General features: G+C 40.3%; 1 protein-coding gene and 1 non-coding gene across 7 annotated transcripts in view; both read right to left on the bottom strand.

Moving 5' to 3' along the window:
• Positions 1 to 9,357, bottom strand: part of CMC1 (C-X9-C motif containing 1) — a 71,295-nt gene extending 61,938 nt beyond the window's left edge. For 3 of the 6 annotated variants that reach the window (XM_036030571.1, XM_036030572.1, XM_036030570.1), the window contains exon 1: positions 9,148 to 9,315. Coding sequence is in view for 2 of the 6 variants with exons in the window: in XM_028518263.2 (XP_028374064.1) it covers positions 9,148 to 9,166 (19 nt within the window). In the remaining 4 variants the exon portion in view is untranslated. Of the gene's footprint in view, positions 1 to 9,147 lie in introns of all 6 variants that reach the window. The other 3 variants (XM_028518263.2, XM_036030573.1, XM_036030569.1) reach the window with 3 other exon arrangements.
• Positions 9,358 to 18,757: 9,400 nt separating this feature from the next.
• LOC114502187 lies at positions 18,758 to 18,897 on the bottom strand. Its single transcript, XR_003685038.1, has one exon. It is a non-coding gene; the product is annotated as a small nucleolar RNA SNORA42/SNORA80 family (small nucleolar RNA).
• Between the last annotated feature and the right edge of the window lie 1,409 nt (positions 18,898 to 20,306).

Genomic DNA, 20,306 nt, shown 5'->3' on the forward strand with positions numbered 1-20,306 from the left:
TAAATTAAAAAGTTTCACATTCCTTTCTTTGGTAAAACTTCAAGACTATCTTTCCTGCAAGCAGAGTTTCCCATTGATATCTATTAGAAAATCAGCAGTGTTGTGGGAGGCAGAAGTAAATATCCGAGAAAGCAATGAAGGACAGCACGCCTGGGCCTTCTCAGCAATAACAGCCTGCTTATTTTTTCTGTAATGCACATGTAGAACATGGCAGACTATTCTCAAATCTATGAATGTTCCTCAATGCCTCTGGCCACCCTATCTCTACTGGTTTTTCTTCTTCATCTTACAACAGTTCACTAAATTTATACAAAGAAACATGTACCATTTTGATAATGGAGTGGGGAAATTACTTTTCAATTGAGAAGTTATTCAACCTTTGCTCCAATCAATCACAGTATCTTTCTTGGTATGGCCTTCAGAACCAGTTTGAGTTAACATGAAAAACAGTTCCATAATACAACTTTTTTCCATAATGTAAATTTTTTGTGGCAGTAGCGTTTCCCATGACGAGCATCTCCCACCTTCATCAGACTGGTTTTGGCTAACTCTGGCTGAAATTCAAGTTCGCCTTTTGAACAAAAGGAGGATATTAAGGTGAATGTACTGTAGATGCTGAAGGCAAATTGTAAAGGAGTCTCAAAAATATTCTGGACAACTGTAATAATATTAGAAAAAGTATAAATGCTTCCAAGATAAAGATCTGCTCCTCTTCCTTTTGTGGCTCCATTTTTAAAGACTGTGTTTACTATGCTGAGTTCTTGGTGCTTGTCTCTGTCTGCAAAACTACTTTACCACATTTCCAAGAATATATTGATAATTCCCATGTCCCACCAGCATCACAATTCCAACTGAACGTTTCTACAGTTCAAATCTTCATTCTGCCATCCCAGTGGTTATGTTATCCTCCTCACCCCCCAAAAAATCAGCTTACATTTACATAATATGCAGAAAAAGCACAATAAATATTTGCAGAAGGCAGGAAGGGATTGTAGAAGGAAGGAATGGGTATTATGAAGAAGCTGAGGTACATAAAGCTCAAAGCAACCTTCCAACATGACCCAGCAAATAACTGGTGAAGTCAAACTCCAGCTCAATCTTCTGTCTTTATTTTCTATCTTCTACTTCCTATTTTCTTATCAAAGTTTACTTATCTACAATCGAACATACTTGTTCCATCCCAAGTTCTCCCTGACCCCAGCACCTGAAAGAGACTTCTCCTTCTAACCCTGAGATTTTGTGGCCACCAATACTACAGTTCTAATCACATTTGGACTTACAATGTTTCACATCACACTATCTGTATAATCTTCTCCTAATAGATCAGTGGCTGCTATGGACAAAATTGCATCCTCCACTTCACCCCCCAAATTCACGTTGAAGCCCTAAACCTCAATATGACTATATTTGGAGATAGGGATTTTATGAGGTTAAGGTTAAATGAGGTCATATAGATAGGGCCCTAATCTGATAGCTGGCCTTATAAGGGGAAGACCCAGTAACAAAATCGGTCAGCACGTTGATCTTGGACTTCCCAGTCTCCCCAACTCTGAACAAGTAATCTTTGTTATTTAAGCCACCCAGTCTATAGTATGTTCTTATGGCAGCCCGACTACACTAAGACAGATTCTGTTACCAAAAGTTGTCGATTCTGGCCACATCTAACAACCACTGAGGGGTCTTTATGAAATTCTGATGCCTACACCCTACCACAGACCAGTAAAAACAGAAATGCTAGGGTAAAACTCAGGCATTGGTATTTTTAAATGCTCCCCAGATAATTCTAAGATGAGGCTAAATTTAGAACCACTGCATGAAACTTAAATTTAATGATGTGAGAGATCATACCTAATTTCATCTGTTACTCCCTAACTTCTGGCATATGATAAATATGCAATAAAACTGTTTAATATATGATATTTAAAAGCTTCAACATTTGATAATTACAGATACTCATTCTGTTAACAAGTATTTATTAGTTACCTACCACATACCAATCACCACACTAGGGAGTGTATATACACTAAGGAGTAAGACAAGAAAGGCTCCTTATTCTGCAGCATAAACATTTAAAATGATATATTTCAATTATTCATGCTTAGTAATGCTTAGTTAACTCATCCTTTGATCTGTACAATTCTCCCAGTAGCAGTTCTTTAGAAAAATACAATGAGGAATAGAAAAACACCACATTTAAAAATTTTTTTCCTTCAATCTCTTTACTTAAAAATGTAAATATATAATTGGGGATGGTAGAGAAGGTTATCAATATTTTTATTTGGGCATAGTTTTGTTTGCTCCACTTGTATGAGGTATAAAGTAATTATTTCTCACATATTTAACATCTATAAACCGAGAGATTTCTATAAATATGCCATTAGCACCCCTATATCAAACTAATGATAATAATCCAGTAAGGGAAACATAAACGTAAAGCTGCCCTTTCCTGTGGTGAAACTTCTGTGCTACGTCAAGAACCCCTTGAGACCAATTCCAAGTGTTAACAACCAAAAATTCAAGAAGTGAAGCAGCCTTAGCAGTTATCTGAAGTATCTCACTCTCCCTGCCCCTCATCTTCAAACCTCACATCACACCATCTAGAATACTCTAAGGGCATGAGGCTGGTGGCCAAGTCTAAAACCAGAAAGCAGCTGTGCTACCCCCCAAATTCAACTCGGTGCTGTTTCCACAACAGGATCATACCTCCCTGGGCTTGGGAACAATGTCTTACTGTCCAAGTGTAATTAGCTGTCCTATCCTTTCTGATCACCTAGTTTCCAATGGAGTTCATTAAAGAAGTGAGATCAGACAAAAAATAGTTACTGTTTCCTGCACAGGGAGAATACTCCCATTTTCACATCCTGATTTTCTTCATCTCTCAGATGATCTGATATGGACACATCCCATCTCTAATTCTCGTTTTATTTCTCAAGCAAAAAAAAAAAAAAAACTCTGTATCTAGAATGAAAGAAACTCTGTACCCAGGTTATTTGATAACTTGGTGTTTCTTTTTTAATTCCAAATATTTTGTTGATTTTTTTGAAAGATTGGGGGTGGTAACAATAAGGAAAAGCTTCCTATGAAACTGATGTTAAAGTGAGGTATGAAAAATGAACAAGAATTAGACAGATCTGAGAATAGGGAAAAGAAGGAAAATTCCACAAAGCAGAAATAGCTTGTCAAATTGCCGAGAGGCAAGATAACAAAGCACAGTTTGGCATATGTTAAGTATATCTTTAGCCAATGTGATTCATATTCAAACTGTTTTACCACAACCCCACAACACTTTGCATCTGGATGCTGTACACACATCTGTGTGTATGTGTATATTTGTGAAGTACCCCTTCCTACCTGACCTATCACTACACAAATTCTCACTACCCAAACTAAGGTTCCTAATAGGTTCACATATATTAGTTTTAGGGTACAGCTTGTATCCCTCCTTTAGGAGAGAATGTAGAAGCATTTATACCTGCACCCTTCTTAGGACTGCCCTTGGACATGGTACCACTGTGTAGTTTTCCCTGATGCTGCGCCCTCAGCTGCTGCAGCGGGCAGTGACTGACAGGTAACACAAAACCCTGCTCCCTTGCCTCCAAAGCAGGACAAACCTTGTACTCTGTCATGCACCGAAGCTTTTTAGGCTGAGACGGGCTTTCCCTAAAATCATCTTGCTCAGCTTCCTCCCCTTCCCTCTCCTGTCCCCCTCACTCCACAGGCTTTCCTCCTAAGAGCATTCCATTAATAAATCACTTGCATATGATACCCAGACCTGGTGCCCAGATCTTGTTTTTTAATATCATGTCCCAATAAAAGGAACCAGGGTTTGTCAGAGAAATAACTAATTCTATGGATGGGCCAGGGGTAGATACAAGAAATGCATAATAATAATAATAATAATAATAATAATAGAAGCATATCACAAGGTCCCAGAAGCTAGTTTGTAGGAACAAGGTCCCAGAAGCTAGTTTGTAGGAACTCTGACCCGCCAACTCTGGGAAAATGTGAGCACCAAAATAATTACATATGGTAACAAATTATAAACTATTGGTAAAATAGGAATTAGTAAGTCCACACCAATAATAAATCTATAAATAAACAAGAAATACAGTGATGTCTTGCTAACAGCAAAATGTCAACCACCTAATAAACATAGAGAGAATACTGGAGGTACAAAATCATTACTTTGCAACCATCATAGAAAAGACTAAATAAGGCAAAAATCATTAGTGGATGCTGAATCAAAGGGGAATTTTTGATGAGGAAAGAACTTTTGCAAGGTCTTAAATGATCTGCCCACAGATAACTTATTAATTGCAAGACAGGAAAGACATATCAGAAAGAATTGAACAAGACCCTGACAGCACGATCGAAATTCACACTACCTGTGAGTGACAGAGGCACTTCATGTGCCTCGTGCCTCCAGATATGATACTCTGAGACAGACAGAAACATCACCACTCACACAGCGTCTGGCTGAAATTGCATAACCTCAATCTAATCAAAAGTCGGATAAACACAAAATGAGGAACATTCTAAGTGTCACTTCCTTACCTGAAAACGTACAGTCTTCCCATTGTTCTGAGAATAAAATTCAAAGTCCCTGAACTGGTTTGCAGGACATTTCCTAATTGACAACTCAAACCCTCCAATGCCACAGCAAATGCTCCTCTTTGATCTTGACTTTCTTGTGCATTTTTTGCTTAGGCCAATGTTTTTCATCTTTCCAAGAACCACCCATTAGAGGGTTGTTAAATTAATCTAGTGAGAGAAACAATGTATTTTCTAGTGCAAACATACTCTGAGTTCAGATATATACAAAGTGTAGAAGTTAACCAGATTTTTAATTCTAATACAATGTATGTCTGTCTGAGAAGATCCTGTGGAGGTACAGAAGTAATCATAAAATCAAAATTTTTAAATCACCTACATAATCGTTTACATATTAATTGCATGATGCTCAGAAAAAGGTTCTTCAAATCTACTTACGTCTAATTCAAAAATTAAAAATTGCCACTAAATCTAAGTGCTAGTACCCCTAAAGCTAATCTACCAACACCCCCACTGGAACCACTAAAAGAACCCACGCAAACCTAAGACTCCAAGAGCTACCATAATGATACCCCCCCAAGACATATATACCTTCAACATCTATGAATACAATCTCATAAAATTCCTTACCCCACCTCCCACCCCTGGAGCCCTATCACTGTCCCATCATTATCCCCTAATTCGATCTCTAGGACAAAACACCAGTTAGATCTCTGGGACAGGAATGGACACACAGACAGGTGTGTACACACACACACACACAGGCACTTGATATAAGGAAACCTTTCATGCTGTCATTACCCTATTACACAAAAGTAGAAAATAAATCCGCATTAATTGACAGAGGGAAGGGCAACTTGCTACCCTGCTAAGAGAGAGGTGGAAGAAAAAGGAGAAAGGACTCTCTTCTAGTTATTAGAGAAAGTCAGAATGATCAGGCCCAGATTCCTAAGAGTTGTCAGCTGGGTAGATAATCATGTCAGAAATTTATCTGGATCTGAGACCAGGAAAGGCCTACGCCGGTGTTGTTTCAGTTATAGCACTGGGCTGTTTTATAACTTGTTAGGGGCAGTTTGACTTCTAGACTTTTGTTGAATAGAGAGATCATTTCTGACCAGTGCAAAAGATAGCCCCAAAAGATTAGTTTATGATCCTGTTTTAAATAAACCAGTTTTCATCTAAGCCAGTAATCTACAAAATTGTTTATTTATCTAGTTTCTCAGTTGTTTTTTGAACTGTTTTTTACATTTTACTGGTTCCCTCTCTAATTAACAAGTTGAAGAAAATCTTCAAAACATTTGCATCAGTAGTAATTTTGCGTAACAGATAACTTTACCTTTATGAAAATTCTACTCTTAACAAGCAAAACTTTTAACATTGTTTCTAGAGATGATCATGGGTTATACATTCAAAATAAACCACCTTTGAAATTTTTAATCACCTACATTTGACTGGATTTTTTAAAATATAAAATATTTGTAGAAAGAGTTATACATTAGTAAAGAAAACTATTAACTTGGAGTAAGAGTCACTATGCTTAAGTCCTACTAAAGAATAAGCTACGGTGTGTATCTCTTGATAATTACTATGCAATCACAGGTCTCATTCATGGCTAAAGATGTAGAGAATTTCTTCTGGAAATAGGAAGATTAGAAAACAAGAAAATACAGGTGATAGACCGATCAGTCAATAAAACTGGGAGAGTTCAGAACAGCGTTCTCCTCTCCTCTGCATGTTATATCATCTATGGAATACTCTAAAGTGTGAGAGACGGGAAGACAACCCAGGCACTAGCACTTTTTTAGAAATGTAAGCTCTCCACAGCCACTTTTCCTGAGTGTTTCAGACTCTCTCCGGCTTTTCCTCTCTGCAATCAAATAGTAAGAAAAAAATAATGAACATAATTATACCTGATAAACTTACAAAGAGTGGCATTATTCCCTCTATGGTAACAAAAAGGAAAATAGTTTAAATAAAACAACATAGAAAAGTAAGTATGTAACCTACATTTCATCGTTGGGTTCAGTGTTTCTTGAGAAAAATGGACACTACAGCTACTTAAAAGCTACTGCTAAATGAAGATCCAAACTACATAAAGATCTCAAAAAATGTAATATAAACCAGTGGGAAAATAAATTTTGCTATATGAGCTTCGTTTAGCATACCTACTCGGTAAGGGCACATACCATTCATGGTGGACTATAAAAAGCAAGAGAAATATCAAAATGTGAAGCTATGCTTCAACATATGAACCAAACCAAAAAAAAAGTGGGGGGGGGAGGGGCAGAGGGAGGCTTCAAAACATTCGTATTTTTTACTTTAACCAGATAAAGAATTTTGTCTAAAATCTTTCTTCCTGCTGACTCCCCTTTCTTACTTTCCACTCCAATCTTGTTTCCATCCCCACTTGTAAATTTCCAATCATCTTGTCATGAAATGTGACTATTACCATCCACCCAACTGCTAAAGTAAAACGCCTGAGGAATTATCCTTAATGCCTCGGTTTCCCTCCCCACCCTTACTCAGTGCAGCAGCCAGTCTAGTCAGTTTCTACCGTCTTAGTCTGTGTCCTTCACTCAAGACTCCTGACAATGCATGCCACTGCACCCAGGGTAGGAAAGACATAAATTATATCAGGCCATAATATAACTTTAAAATTATATTATGCCCTCCTTCAAAGTCTCCAAATGCCTTCTTACCATAGCCTCAAGCCCCTGCAACATCTAGCCCCTACCTACTTTCCCAACATCTTTCTTTCCTTCCATTCTCCTCCAAGTTCTGGCCTGCATTCCAGTCAAGTATTTTAAGCATCTACAACACTGACTGCCTGGCATATGCTTTCCCTACCTCTTCCTGTGACTGCTTATCCTTCAGATTCCTATTCAAATGACACTTCCTCAAGGAGTGCCTCACTGAGCACTACTTAAAGTAGTCCTCTCTTCCTCATCTACCACAAGACACTGCTTATCTTCTTCAACATGTTAATCACATTCTGTAGAAATGTGTGTCTAAGGTGGGGCAGTGGGAGTTGTCTTCTTTCTTCTACCACCAGAGTATGAGTTCTATTCCCAGCAGGGATCTTGTTTGTTCTATCTACCAGTTTCTTAGGGCCTAGAACAATACATGACATATAATAGGCACTCAACAAGCAATTGTTCAATCAACAAAGGCTCAAATTGAAGTCTACACCTATACCACTGAACTGAAAAAGAAATTATCTGAGTTCCATCCAGAGTTGGTTCTTCCAGCAATTAGCTGTGTGGCCCTGAACACACCACAAGATTGGAATGAGTTAAGAGACTCTGGACAGTAAGACAGAGGAAGCAGCAAGTATGAAGATTTTTTCTCCTAAATTTCCCTGTCTAAATTCAAGAATCAAGACATGCGAAAGCCTGTAACCTGAGTTTCTCTCATCTGTGTGAGATTACTATGAGTGTCACTTCTGGCTCAGAAATACTAGAATTATATAGGCCTCAATCTACTTCCAATCCAAACTTCCCATTCCCATCCCTCACCGACATTCCTCCTACTCCCAACAAGACAAGGTATTTACCCTGCAACCAAACCTCACACCCTGCATTTTCCTGCCTACACATTTGCTCATTCTTCCACATCTTTGCCAACTGCAACAACTAGAAATTCTATCTTTCAAAGCCCAGATCAATCGTTAACTGCTCCATAAAGTCTGGTCCAATCACCTGGCCCAATACTGGTATGATCTTTACATGTTCTGGAAGTTCTTTTACCCTCCAAATTCTTTTATCCTGTTTCCTAATCTGTAAAACGGAGATCATCGTATCTACCATACCATCCTATTGTTGATTGAGAATATACAGTTGGATAATAAAGTGTTCAATGAATGTATTACTTGTCGGCTACATATATTTTTCTCTCTCCTTGAGGTCCAACAGAGTGATTTTCATCTCTGCATCTCCAAAAGTTTGAATCCATTTCTCCTTCCAATGCCTTGTGTTTTCACATCCGTAAAGTAAAAGGAATGGACTAGAACAATGTTCTCCCAACTATACTCTTACATACATCGCCTAAAGCAAAGATACTACAGGTGAACTTCCTTACGGAAGGAATTCAAGGGGGAACTGAAACTACTCTTGCAGATGGAAATGGGTGAAAGCATTTACGTTAAAAAACACTGATGACGACTTTGGTGATTCTTTCCAAAGCAACTGCCTCTTGTCACAGTGATGGATCCTTTGTACTGTTGTTTTTAAGTTGAGCTACAGATATTGAAGTCTGTGCCCCAACAGGGCGAAAAAACAGAATGAGGCTGCAGAAACCTGCCGCGTTAAGAAGGAAAATGTTTGTCAGTCACAAATGTACTAAAGCTCGGACAAGAAACCCAACGCCTTTACCTGACACTAATCTAACCACAAGCAGCGGGGAGACAACCCGTGGCGGAGGGAAGAAAATGGGGCTGGCCAAAAACCTACTAAGCAGCCTGGTAGGCGGGAGGGGGCATCTGCGGAAGCGGTGCAACCTCCGAGTTGGGCATTTTTCCTAGGCCGGCCCCCAGCCCGCAGGCCCGCGGTTAGAAACCCGGGCCAAGACTCTTCAACAACCCGTGTCCCGCCCTCGTACCTGCCGGGTCGAGCGCCATACCGGCCACAGGGGATGGCAGCCGCGTGGCTACCCCCGGGCAGGGGGCGGGGAGGGGAGGAGCCTGGGCACCGCTGCACGTGCTGCGGCCCGGAGCTTCCTGCCGAAGGAGGAGGAGGAGCGCAGCGCCCTTCTCAGAGTCCAGCGGACTCCGTTCCCTTTTCCCTAGTCGCTACTTCCGCCGCCCATTGCGCTTGCGCCCTCCCGGCCCCGCCCCTAATCGTGTAACGATCGGAACGTACTTTACTGTGGGAAGTGACCGGGGAGGGGGCGTGGCTGTGCGCGTGCCTTGGAAGCGGAGCAGTCCTAAACCCTGGCTGCCTTGCTTTGGGCGGAGCTCGAGTGCCCGGCGGCCGGCTTTGATCTCTAGTGACGGAGCCGATGCTGTGGGCCTTTGGGACTGCGACTCCCTTGGTAACTTGGTCTAAATCTAAGCCCCACCCTCTACACCGGCTTTGGGAGAACTAAATGAATCATCCAGTTCATTTTTTCTTCATTAATGTTCATTCATTTACAAATGTCTATTTCATGCTTGCCAGGTTCCAGCCATGGTTTTGAATACTACTGGAAAATAATTGAACAAAAATAAGGCCCCCTCATGCTCGAGGAGCAACGCGTTGGAAGGGGGTCAGACACAAGCAACACGCTGTTAAATGTGATAAAAGCCATGCTCGCGAGATAGGCACAGCTCATTATAATACCATAAAGGTAGTATGTGTGCAGTGTTATTCTTTCTTTTCCAAATCAGCAGTCTGGCTCCCTTAGAGGTTAAAATTAAAAATTGGGCTCTAGGGGTGTCTCCATTTACTGAAATAATATCCTCAGGGCATACCGCCCGAATCGCGACCCCGATAAAGCTGTGTTTTGTGAAGAAAATGAAGTAAGGTGGTAACCATCCTCCTTAAGAACCCCAATTACCCTCTTCTCAATACAAGAAACTTTTTGGTGACAATTATACCCATTTCCACTCGCAACCAGCTTTCAGAAATGCTTCCTTGTCATATCCACGTTTAGCTAGCTCGAGCCTCCAAAGGGTGACATGCAGCCGGGGACAGATGGGACAGATGTTAGAAAAACAAGGAGCAGCTGCTTCTTCCCTGCAAGGGATTTAGGGCTTTCAAAATGATCCCCTCCCCACCTACCTGCAGTCCCTCCTCCCCTGCTGCTGCTTCCGCCTGGTCAGTTGGCAGAAAAGCTGACGCAGTTGAGCAGGGCTGGGAAAGTGGGTCTCTGCTCAGCAGGTCTTCCGTTTAAGGGCCTATTTGGGCATAACGGTCCTTATTACAGCTGTAGGTTGAGGTGCCAAGGTGAAGAATTAATGTTTCATTCAGCCAGGCAGGAAATCGGATCCTTTTCCTTGTGTTTTATAAATGTCCTTAGAACTACACCAATTTTATCCTGGCACATCTTTTATTTTTCTGGAGGTGAAGGATTTAATTTAGAAAGTAAATGTATTTGAGGAGATGATACAGGGTATAAAAACACAAGTCAGATGCACAGTTAAGTAATTACAAGAAATCTTCCTATACGCAAAAGAGCATCAGGGCAAAGGGGAAACTTGGAGAGCTTTAGTCAAAAACGTAGGTACCAACACCTGCACCTGTATCATGACCTATTAGCTTTGTGACTTAAATAAGTTCTGATGTTTCTCCAAACTTTAGTTTCTAATTTGCAAGGTTGTTGTGAGACATAAATGTGATATCATACAACACTGTTTTAGCAATTAAAGACCACTTCTATAGTTTTTGCCATACCAAGTATCATTTGAACCACTATTATTTGATATTTTTTTATTTAAATAAACTCACATTTTTTTTTAAAAAAGAAGAACTTAAATAGGCACTATCCACTTTAGCCTTATCTGAAGTAATGATCTCTCTAAAATCATGGGTTTTGTGTGTCCCATAAAATCAACTGCCAGTCACGTCACATTATAAGAAGCACTAGCGAAAGTTGTACCTCAATGCCTCGTACGTAATAGTGTATCCCTCTCCTCGCTACATTAAACTACATCACTTTGGGGCAAAGTCTCTACAGTCTAACTGGGAAATATAAGTCATTTCTTAAAAAGTCAAGTCATAGAAATTTAATTGTCAATTAAAGCAGAAGAAATTTCTTAACATATCACATTATTAATAGACAATTCTTTAGATAATAATTGCAGTAAGCACATAAAGAGAAAGGAGAACATGTTGTCCTGGAAATTAGGAACTATGTATTATCTAACCATGATCCCAAGGACTCAGATAATATTTGTCACCTAAATGCCCCACAGTGGCCTTTTCCAGAGGATTGAATGCCAGGATGGTTAGGAAAGACTTCAAACATGTGGTACAAATTATGGTTGGCCTTAAAGGGTGGGTAGCCTAGATAGGCAGAGAAGAAGGCATGTCACACTAGGAGAAAAACAAGAACAAAAGATCTGAGATGTTCTTGAAGGATGGGTGGGGCATGGAAAGGGGGTAGGTAAGAAATGGAACCATATGGGGGTGAAAAGCACAGGGCTGCATGGTAGGCATGTGGAGGGCAATGCTCAAAAACACTTTATCCCTGGCTGGTGTGGCTCAGTGGATTGAGTGTCGGCCTGCAAACTAAAGGTCACTGGCTCAATTCCCAGTCAGGGCACATGCCTGGTTGGTGGGCCTGGTCCCCAGTTGGGGGCCAGGTTGCCAACCGGGGGTGTTCCAGAGACAACTAATCAACATATCTCTTGCACATGGATATTTCTCTCCCTCCCTTTCTCTAAGAATAAATACATAAAATCTTTTTTAAAAAACCACTTTCATGCATTTGAGGATTTGGAAAACTAGGATAGATGAAAATGAGACTAAAATGTTAGAGGGTACCAGATTCCCAAAGCCCTAAACATTAAGCTGAAGAGTGTTTAAATTTGTTACTATAGGCACTCAGGACCTGCTGACGCCTAACAAATAGAAAAATGGCACTGTGGTCAAAGTGATGTTTTCTAAACATTTCTGCAGGATAAATTGAGGTGATGAAGAGAGACCCAGGAGGTAAGCAGAACAGTAAACAGGCCATTGCAGTAGTTCAGGGGGGATTGGAAAACAGCCTAAACTAGGACATGTAGAAAGGTAAAAAGAAAGGATGAATGTAAAAGCAATTGCAAAGGAAGAATCTAAACTTTATAATTCAACTTAGGAGACTAGAACGAGGAGTCAAGAATTTCTAGATGACTCCATTCCTAAGCAAATATATACAGACACATGAGAATACCATGGCAATGCAACCATTCATGCTTCAAGATCTGCCCTCCATTCTCATTACTTGGTCAAACCAGTTAGAAAAAAGTTGCAATAATACAAGTGAGTAAGAATGATGGTATGTCAACTGCAGAGGATATGAAATGAAGGCAGAGTGAGCTATGCAGTATATAGACTAGACATTAATACATATGTATTTATATGGATTTCTTAGTCTAATATCCAAGGAATGTGCAAGTGCAAATATCTAAGTTGTTTATCAAGTCAATTCTGATTACACCTATTATTTCTTTTTGCTCTACTTGATATCCAGTTGGTTATTTTAAAATATTGAGACGGCCTGTCAGCCCCTACTTGCTTCTAACTCTGCCCAGCATCAGAATTAAAGATTTTCCATCCATAGCTCTGCTCTGCCTTATCTTTGAGCCAATAAGAATTAAATTTGGAAAAATGTTAGAATCCCCCATCCCTACCAGTAGATGGAATTTGGAACTATTTCCTGGCTAGAAGATCACTCTCCAAGGGGCCCTACTGGTTCTGTCTGCTTTCTGAGCTACATGATTTAGCCCCCAGCTCCCTGTGGCCTCTACCATCTATGATGTGAATGGGCTTAAGTTCAGGTGGACACATATCAGTTTGCTAATCTGCCGTAACAAAGTGCCACAGACTGGGCAGCATAAAAAACAGAAATTTATCTCCTCACAACTGGAGGCTAGAAGTCCAAGATCATGATGTCTACGGGTTTGGTTTCTCCTGAGGTTCCCTCTCCTTGGCTTGTAGATAGCCATCTTCTCTCTTTCTCTTCACATGATCTTCTCTCCATCTGGGTCTGTGTCCAAGTTTCCTTTTTTTACAAGGAGACAACTCATATTGGATTAGGGCCTACCCTAGTGACCTCAGTTTAACTTAATTACCTCTTCAAAGACTCTGTCTCCAGATAGTTACATTTTCAAGTACTAGGCTTAAGACTTCAACATGCAAATTTTCTGAGACACAATTCAGCCTGTAACCACAGTCTATTTTTTTAAACACTTTTCTTTTTTCTAAAGATTTTATTTATTTATTTATTTTAGAGAGGGAAGAGAGGGAGAAAGAGAGAAAGAGAGAGACATCAGTGTGCTGTTGCTGGGGGTCATGGTCTGCAACCCAGGCATGTACCCTGACTGGGAATCGAACTTTCGACACTGGTTCTCAGCCTGCGCTCAATCCACTGAGCTACACCAGCCAGGGCTCACAGTCTATTTTTTTTTTTACAAGGACTGTGAACCTTCCCTGAATCCCAAATCACTTGGCTAAAGCCCTGAAAACCTGCCTAACATTAGTCTTTCCCCAGAGGACACTTTGTCCCTGTTTTCCTGGTGTTCAAATAAGGCCTGCTTCAACATGGATAAGGCCACCTGGTCACTTTGACCAGCTCCTATCTGTCCCTCATCGCCCACATCCAATTGACGACAACATTTTCTCAGTTCTTCCTTAATATATCTTTATTTCATCTACCAACCACACTGTCATAATATTCCATCCAAGATCTATCAGCAACAGCCTCCTAACTTTTTCCTTGTTCCTCCCATCATTCTTTCTAACTCATTTGACCCACAACAGCAAATATGACCACAAAATTTCTTATATAAAAGCTGAGTGGTTCCCCATATAAATAAAATCCATACCCTTCCCTTTAACAAGGTTCACAAAACTTTTAATAAACTAGTCCCAGCTTACTACCTCACCCTTTCATAACTAGCCTCCTGTACCCAGTAATTGCCATTATATGAATTTACTTGCAATAGTTTATTATGGAGACTTTTCTGTGCACAAACGGGTAAAATTCTGTGTTTAAAAACTGGAGTCATTGTAGAAAGAGCGTGTAGTGGAATAAAAGGGCCTTCGAAACTAACTAGCTAAATTCAAGTTCCCCTCCCCTTCTTTTACTTTTTAACATTTTTTATTGAGACGTAATATATACAGAAAATGGCACAAACCTTTGCGCAGCTGAACGAGTTTTTACATCTGTATACATTTTTGAACCACTACCCACATTAAGATACAGAACATTTCTAGTCATACAGACTGTTCCTTGATACCCACTTCTAGTCAAACCCCACCCAGCAAAAGTAACTACTCTCCTGATATCGATGAGAATTGACTAATTTGGCCTGCTTTTGAGCTTTATAAAAAAGTAATCATACATATCTGGCCTCTTTGGCTCAACTTGATAGCTATGAGACTCTACCATGTATCTGTGTAACTGTGAGACTCATTCATGTGTCTACATATTTGCTTTCCTAACTTAAATTTGGTAAATCATTTCTCCTCCTTAGCCTAGTTTCCTCAATAACACCATCCTGCATGATACACAAATGCTGAATGCGGTTTCTGGCAAATTGTAGGCTGTTCATAAATTCTAGCTATCGTTACTGTGATAAACATCTTTTGCTTTTAAGAAAACTGTTGCTATTATTACACTATATTCAGGTTTGTTTGTTCTATTGTTGTTGTCGTTGTTGTTTTATATGATAATTCAGAGCTACCCTGCCTTCAGGACTGAAATGTAGGTAACAATGTGTTTAAATCAGGATTATGTGAAACACCCTTCAAATGAACAAAGGAGATTTAACAGTGTGCCCTATCACTTATCAGGTGAGAAAAAAAAGTGTGAAAAAATCACCTCTCACCTCTGCAGAAGGCTTTCTATATTTCATGTTTTGTTTTTACTCTATTATTTTCTGGGTGGCCTCCTTCAAGACAGACCGCAGTTTTCTCTGGGGTCAGACATTTAGTTCTCAAAAAAGAAAAAAAGAGATAGTAATAAAGATAATGAAAATACTATGACATGACTTTTATTGGAGTTCTGTTACCGTGGTCTTGTGCAGATGCTATGATACTTTGTAGAATTTCTCACAGGAGCTGAAAAACTTAACAAATGAGAACAGCAGTGTCCTCTGTTGTACACTGCGTCTGAAACGTTAGTGACATTCGAGTTAGATGGCCAGCTGTACTGAAAAGATCTCAAGGATCTTTTGCTTATTTAGAGGAAATAGTCAAGTCAGTGAAAACTTTTAGTGCCCGAATGTCTCTGCACTATTAATCTGACAGTGGGGCAACTTTCTGAATTCATCATCTACTCCTCCCCCAAACTGGAGAACCTACTACATGCTTTGCACTGTGCTGAGTCCTGGGGAGACAAAGACAAATAAGATGATGAGGCTCTCTCCTTAAGGAACTTGGAATCTAGAGAGAGAGAGACAAGCAGGTGGGCAGATAATTATAGTCCAACATGATAGAAGATGATGTGGGAACCTAGGAGAAGGAAAAATTCATTCATATTACAGAAATCTTTATATAAGTGTTTGTATTAAACTAAGCCTTAAAGGATGATTAGGTATGCAACGAGAGAAAGACAAATGGAGCCTCCCCGACAGCATGTTAGTGCACAGAATAGGTGTAGGACAACCATCACGAACCACGAATATTGTTGAAATAACTAGGTTGACCACTATTATTTGGAGCCATATAGACAAGACCCAAGAAGGAAAACAATCAAATGCTGAGAATTGCTGTCAAGAGGCAGTGCTTTCTCACCAGTGCTTTGCCTGGACTAAACGACCCCGTAGCATTGAATCTGGTATCTTTATAACAGGCAGGAAGTAGTAAGTACAAATGAAGAGCTGCCACAAATTCAGGCCTTGACCTTCTGTAAAGAAGAGTGCCTACACTAATATATTCCATTAACTGGATTCCATGTCCTGGATTCGGTGATTCTGTGACATTGCACCACAAGGCACGGATGGAAGGTTTCCTATAGAAATGAGTTATTTATGTTGCCACATCACAGGACTCTCTGTTCTTTGAGGGGAGAGGCTTTGTCTTATGTACACTTGCAGCCCCAGCGTCTGTCACAGGACTTGGCATTTGCAATGTAAATGTTTGCAGCATAGGTCCCTGTTAATGAAGAATGTAAGAATACCATGTGAAACCAATGTGGGTCACATGGTCCATTGATTATTTCTCCTTCGCATCACCTCCACTCTTTTTCCTGTCACTACCTCTGCCTTAATTTAGGCTCTGTTGTCCTTTCTGATTTTGGCTACAGGTACTTTCTAGACTCTCTATGCTTTAAGAAATGTTTTCTGCCCCAGGCACTCTCTTATGTAGAACAGGAGTAACACATTTCTGGCATTATCTGCTTGGTATCTGCCTCTTCCTGAGGAAATTGCCCCTCCCCTTCTTTATTACATGGTTTCTACCAGTGTCCTCACATCCTTACATGACACCTGACTTTAACCATACTCTTTTTTCCAAGAATGGGTGTCTGACCTAAAATTGGCCAGTGAAACTTTGCCCTAGGAAATATTAAATACGAGTCTAAGTATACCAGCCAGTTCGTCTCCTGAGGCCGACATTATAAAATGCAAAGTGTAAAAGCCAGTCAGAGACAAGTTTTACGCCGTGGAGAGAAAGCTATCTCTAAGGAGAAAGAAAAGGTGATGCCCAACCAGAGAGAAGCAGAAATTCGAGATTGAGAAAATCTTGGTGGAGTTTGAACCTGTGGACGTAGGTACTCTGAGGCTCAGCTCCAGTCCTGCCTTTCTGGGCCTTTGCTCTTCTTTGAGTCACCAAAGGCTTGTGTATAGGTCATGTCTTGTATGCCTCTCCGAGTCCTCTCAGCCCCAGCTCCCACATGTGGCCACGTTCTTTGTATGCTCCAACCCTCGTGTGGGTATATCTGGCGGCACCTTGTACCTCTCCCCTGCCTCTCTGACGCTGCTGTATGGAACACCCCTGGGGACCCTCTCGGCTGTCACACACATACAACCCAGAAGTGCAGAGGACATTAATAATGCCTGTGGGGCCATCTTGGTCAACAGTGAGTGGAATCCAATGGATACATGAGTCCTGCTTTGTATTTCCTGGAAAGGCAGTTCACAGGCACATTTTGTAAGACACCTCCAAAGGTCTCAGGGTACCCAGCCCTAGTAACCTGTGAAGTGGACAACTCAATAAAACATCTCAGTGTTTGCCTTTCCCTCCTCCCCTGTTTCACTCTGCCCTGTCCTTCACTCTTGCTCCCTGGGATTATATTCCAAGACAATCCACTTGTACACAATTTGGGCTAAAACTACTTGCTCTTTGTTTCTCATTTCCATTTAAGACTGATTCAAGTCCTTGCTTTCAAAGACATTGTCGCAATTAATACAAAGATCTGCAATGATTCCCTCACTGACTATAGACTAAGATCATACAAGCAACAGGACGGAATGGGAACACACAGAAATCTGATCCAGAGTCTGTGTGCTTAGCTTCTCCAGTGCTGTGTAAACATCTGTCACCTTCTCCAAAACTATCAAGTTCTCTCTAACTATGCACCACACCATTGGGAATACATAAAAATCCAGGCCGAAAAATCCCAGCCTACTGTCTCCAGTAGCACACCAGTCCCCTATTTGCCTGTTTCTGTCCTCTTGTGAGATGTGTCTAAATACCACATTTTATTCCATTGTCTATGGCTGAATTTTAAGGTTGTTTGTAACTTTTCTTTTAAAATCGGCTCTGAGATAATTATTCTAAAAATAAAACTTTCATCTCTAGCTCTGTTTATTTCTGAAGGATGATTCCTTGAAGTGGAACTATTGTGCTCATTACTGTGGATTAATTGTCAACAATGCAAAGTTGTTTTAAATACATTTGCTAATCCCATACAAATAGGTATATGGATACAACTTAGTTTTTACCAGTAGAGATAAATATTTTGTGTGCTTGACACACTTTTTATTGTCCCTCTATGAATTATGTACATATTATTTTTCATTTTGAATTGACTATTATTTTTCTCACTGATTTATTTATTATCTTTCTATATGAAAACTTTTTCTATCCTGTTTGTGATTTTTATTGTAATTGCTTTTTCTTTTACTTTTCTTAGTAATGATCTGACAGCCTTATATACGTATGGAGTATTTTTCTTTTTTATTCCATTATTTAATACTTAGTAAGAGATCACCCATCCTATTCTCTATATTTATTTCTTCTGTTTTCTGTTTTTTTAAAAATAGATTGCTAATTATATCTGTTTTCTTTCCTTCCTCTTAATTTCATTTTATTAGGGTGGGAATTGAATATCTAACTTAATTTTTCTAAATAAAATAATCTTTTTTTCTAACACTATATTCCCAGAAAGATTTACTGAATAACCTTCTACCTTTCCCTTTTCAGTTCTTCTTCTTTTTTTTTAAATCTCAAATCTATTTCTAGGCTGTTTATCCTCTCCATCTACTGCCCATTTCTGTGACTGTGTTGTGGTCTTGTCATTTCCAACTAGTTCTTAAGTGCTGAATAGGTAAAGTGAAGGTACAAATGATATATTTTTTTTCTTCCACTATGCAACCTGCTTCAGTGCCCGGAGCCTACACGCAGATGCCAGGAAACAGTTCAAGGCCACAGTTTACTCTGGCATGGGGCACTATGAGAGATTCGGGGGTGGGGAGGTGGGCCTGCCAAAAATTCAGACCTGTGTATTGCAAATTATATTTTCACCTCTTCCAATGTCAGGCCGTGTCTCAACGCATTGGCCCATTGGACTTACTGAAGGCTCAAGACAAGATCTGTGATTGTCCTGTCAGTGGCAGGACAACAAGCAGTGTCAACTGCTCTGTCCTTCTTGCTCTATGCATGCTGGTTCCTAGTTTGTGAGCAGACAGATGAGGGATGGGCTCTGAGAGCCTGTAGTCTACTTTCCAGGTTCAGCTAAAGAATCTTGACCTCCCATCCTGGGTTGCAGAGCATGTTTATATTTATTCAGTGCAAACCAGCGGGATCCCCAGGAAGCAGAGTTTGAGGTGGAGATTAACACACAGGAAGTTTATTGGGGAGTGCTCTGGTGTTCAATACTTCTGGAAAAGAAGGGAGAGAAACAGGGTCAGGCAGAGGGAGAAGCTGAGCTGTGGTATAGTCATAACAAGAACTTAGCCGACTCCCCAAGAAGCTCTGAAGCTGGGATGGCCCTTTAGAACTGTCCTAAATTGGAGCAAAGAGGCTAAGCTTTATACTCCTGCACTGACCAACCATTGGTAGAAGGTCACCCTAGGAAGGGGCATGGCCTTGAGTGAGGTATGTCTCTTTAGTAGAAGCTGTAGCACTAATGGTCATTACAGAAACATAAATTTGCGAGATTTATTCATTATTGTGTGTCCCTCTCTACAACAAAGGCTCCAGAAGGTAAAGGACCATGTCTGGGTTTAATCACTATTGTAGCCTCAAAGCACAGTAATTTTTTTGTTGTTGTTGAGTTCCTGGCACATACAAAGCACTCAATAAATGACTGCTGGATAAATAAATGACTAGAGGAGGCAATATTCTCATTGTCTATAGCTTACAATGAAGAGGGGAGCACAGAGGTACGGCTAATAAATAGCAGAGCCGGGATTTAAATCCACATCTCTTTGGTTCCAGAAGCCATGCTCTTTCTGTGATGATAGTGTCTTAGTCAGCACAGGCTGGGAAAACAAAATACTACAGACTGGTGGCTTAGACAAAAGAAATTTATATTCTCATGGTTAGGAAGCTGGAAGTCAAGGTGCCATCAAAGTTGATTTCTGATGAAACATCTCTTCCTTTCTTGTAGGGATGCCTTCTCTCTTTGTTCTCACAGGGCTTCTTGTCAGGAGAGAAAGAGAGACAGAAAGATCTGGTGTCTCTTCTTCTTATAAGAACACCAGTTCTATCGGATAAAGGCCCCCACCCTTGTGACCTCATTTAACCTTTATTACCCCCTTACAGGCCCTAACTCCACTGGTGATCACATTGGGGGCTAGAGCTTCAACATATGAAGATGGGGGAACACAATTCAGTCTGTAGCAGAAAAATTTCCAGGGTGTATTATAAAGACACAAAGATGTGTGGGGATCTACCCTAGGCAGTATTGTG

Source organism: Phyllostomus discolor, chromosome 7 (assembly GCF_004126475.2).
Source record: "Phyllostomus discolor isolate MPI-MPIP mPhyDis1 chromosome 7, mPhyDis1.pri.v3, whole genome shotgun sequence".
Lineage (NCBI taxonomy): Eukaryota > Metazoa > Chordata > Mammalia > Chiroptera > Phyllostomidae > Phyllostomus > Phyllostomus discolor.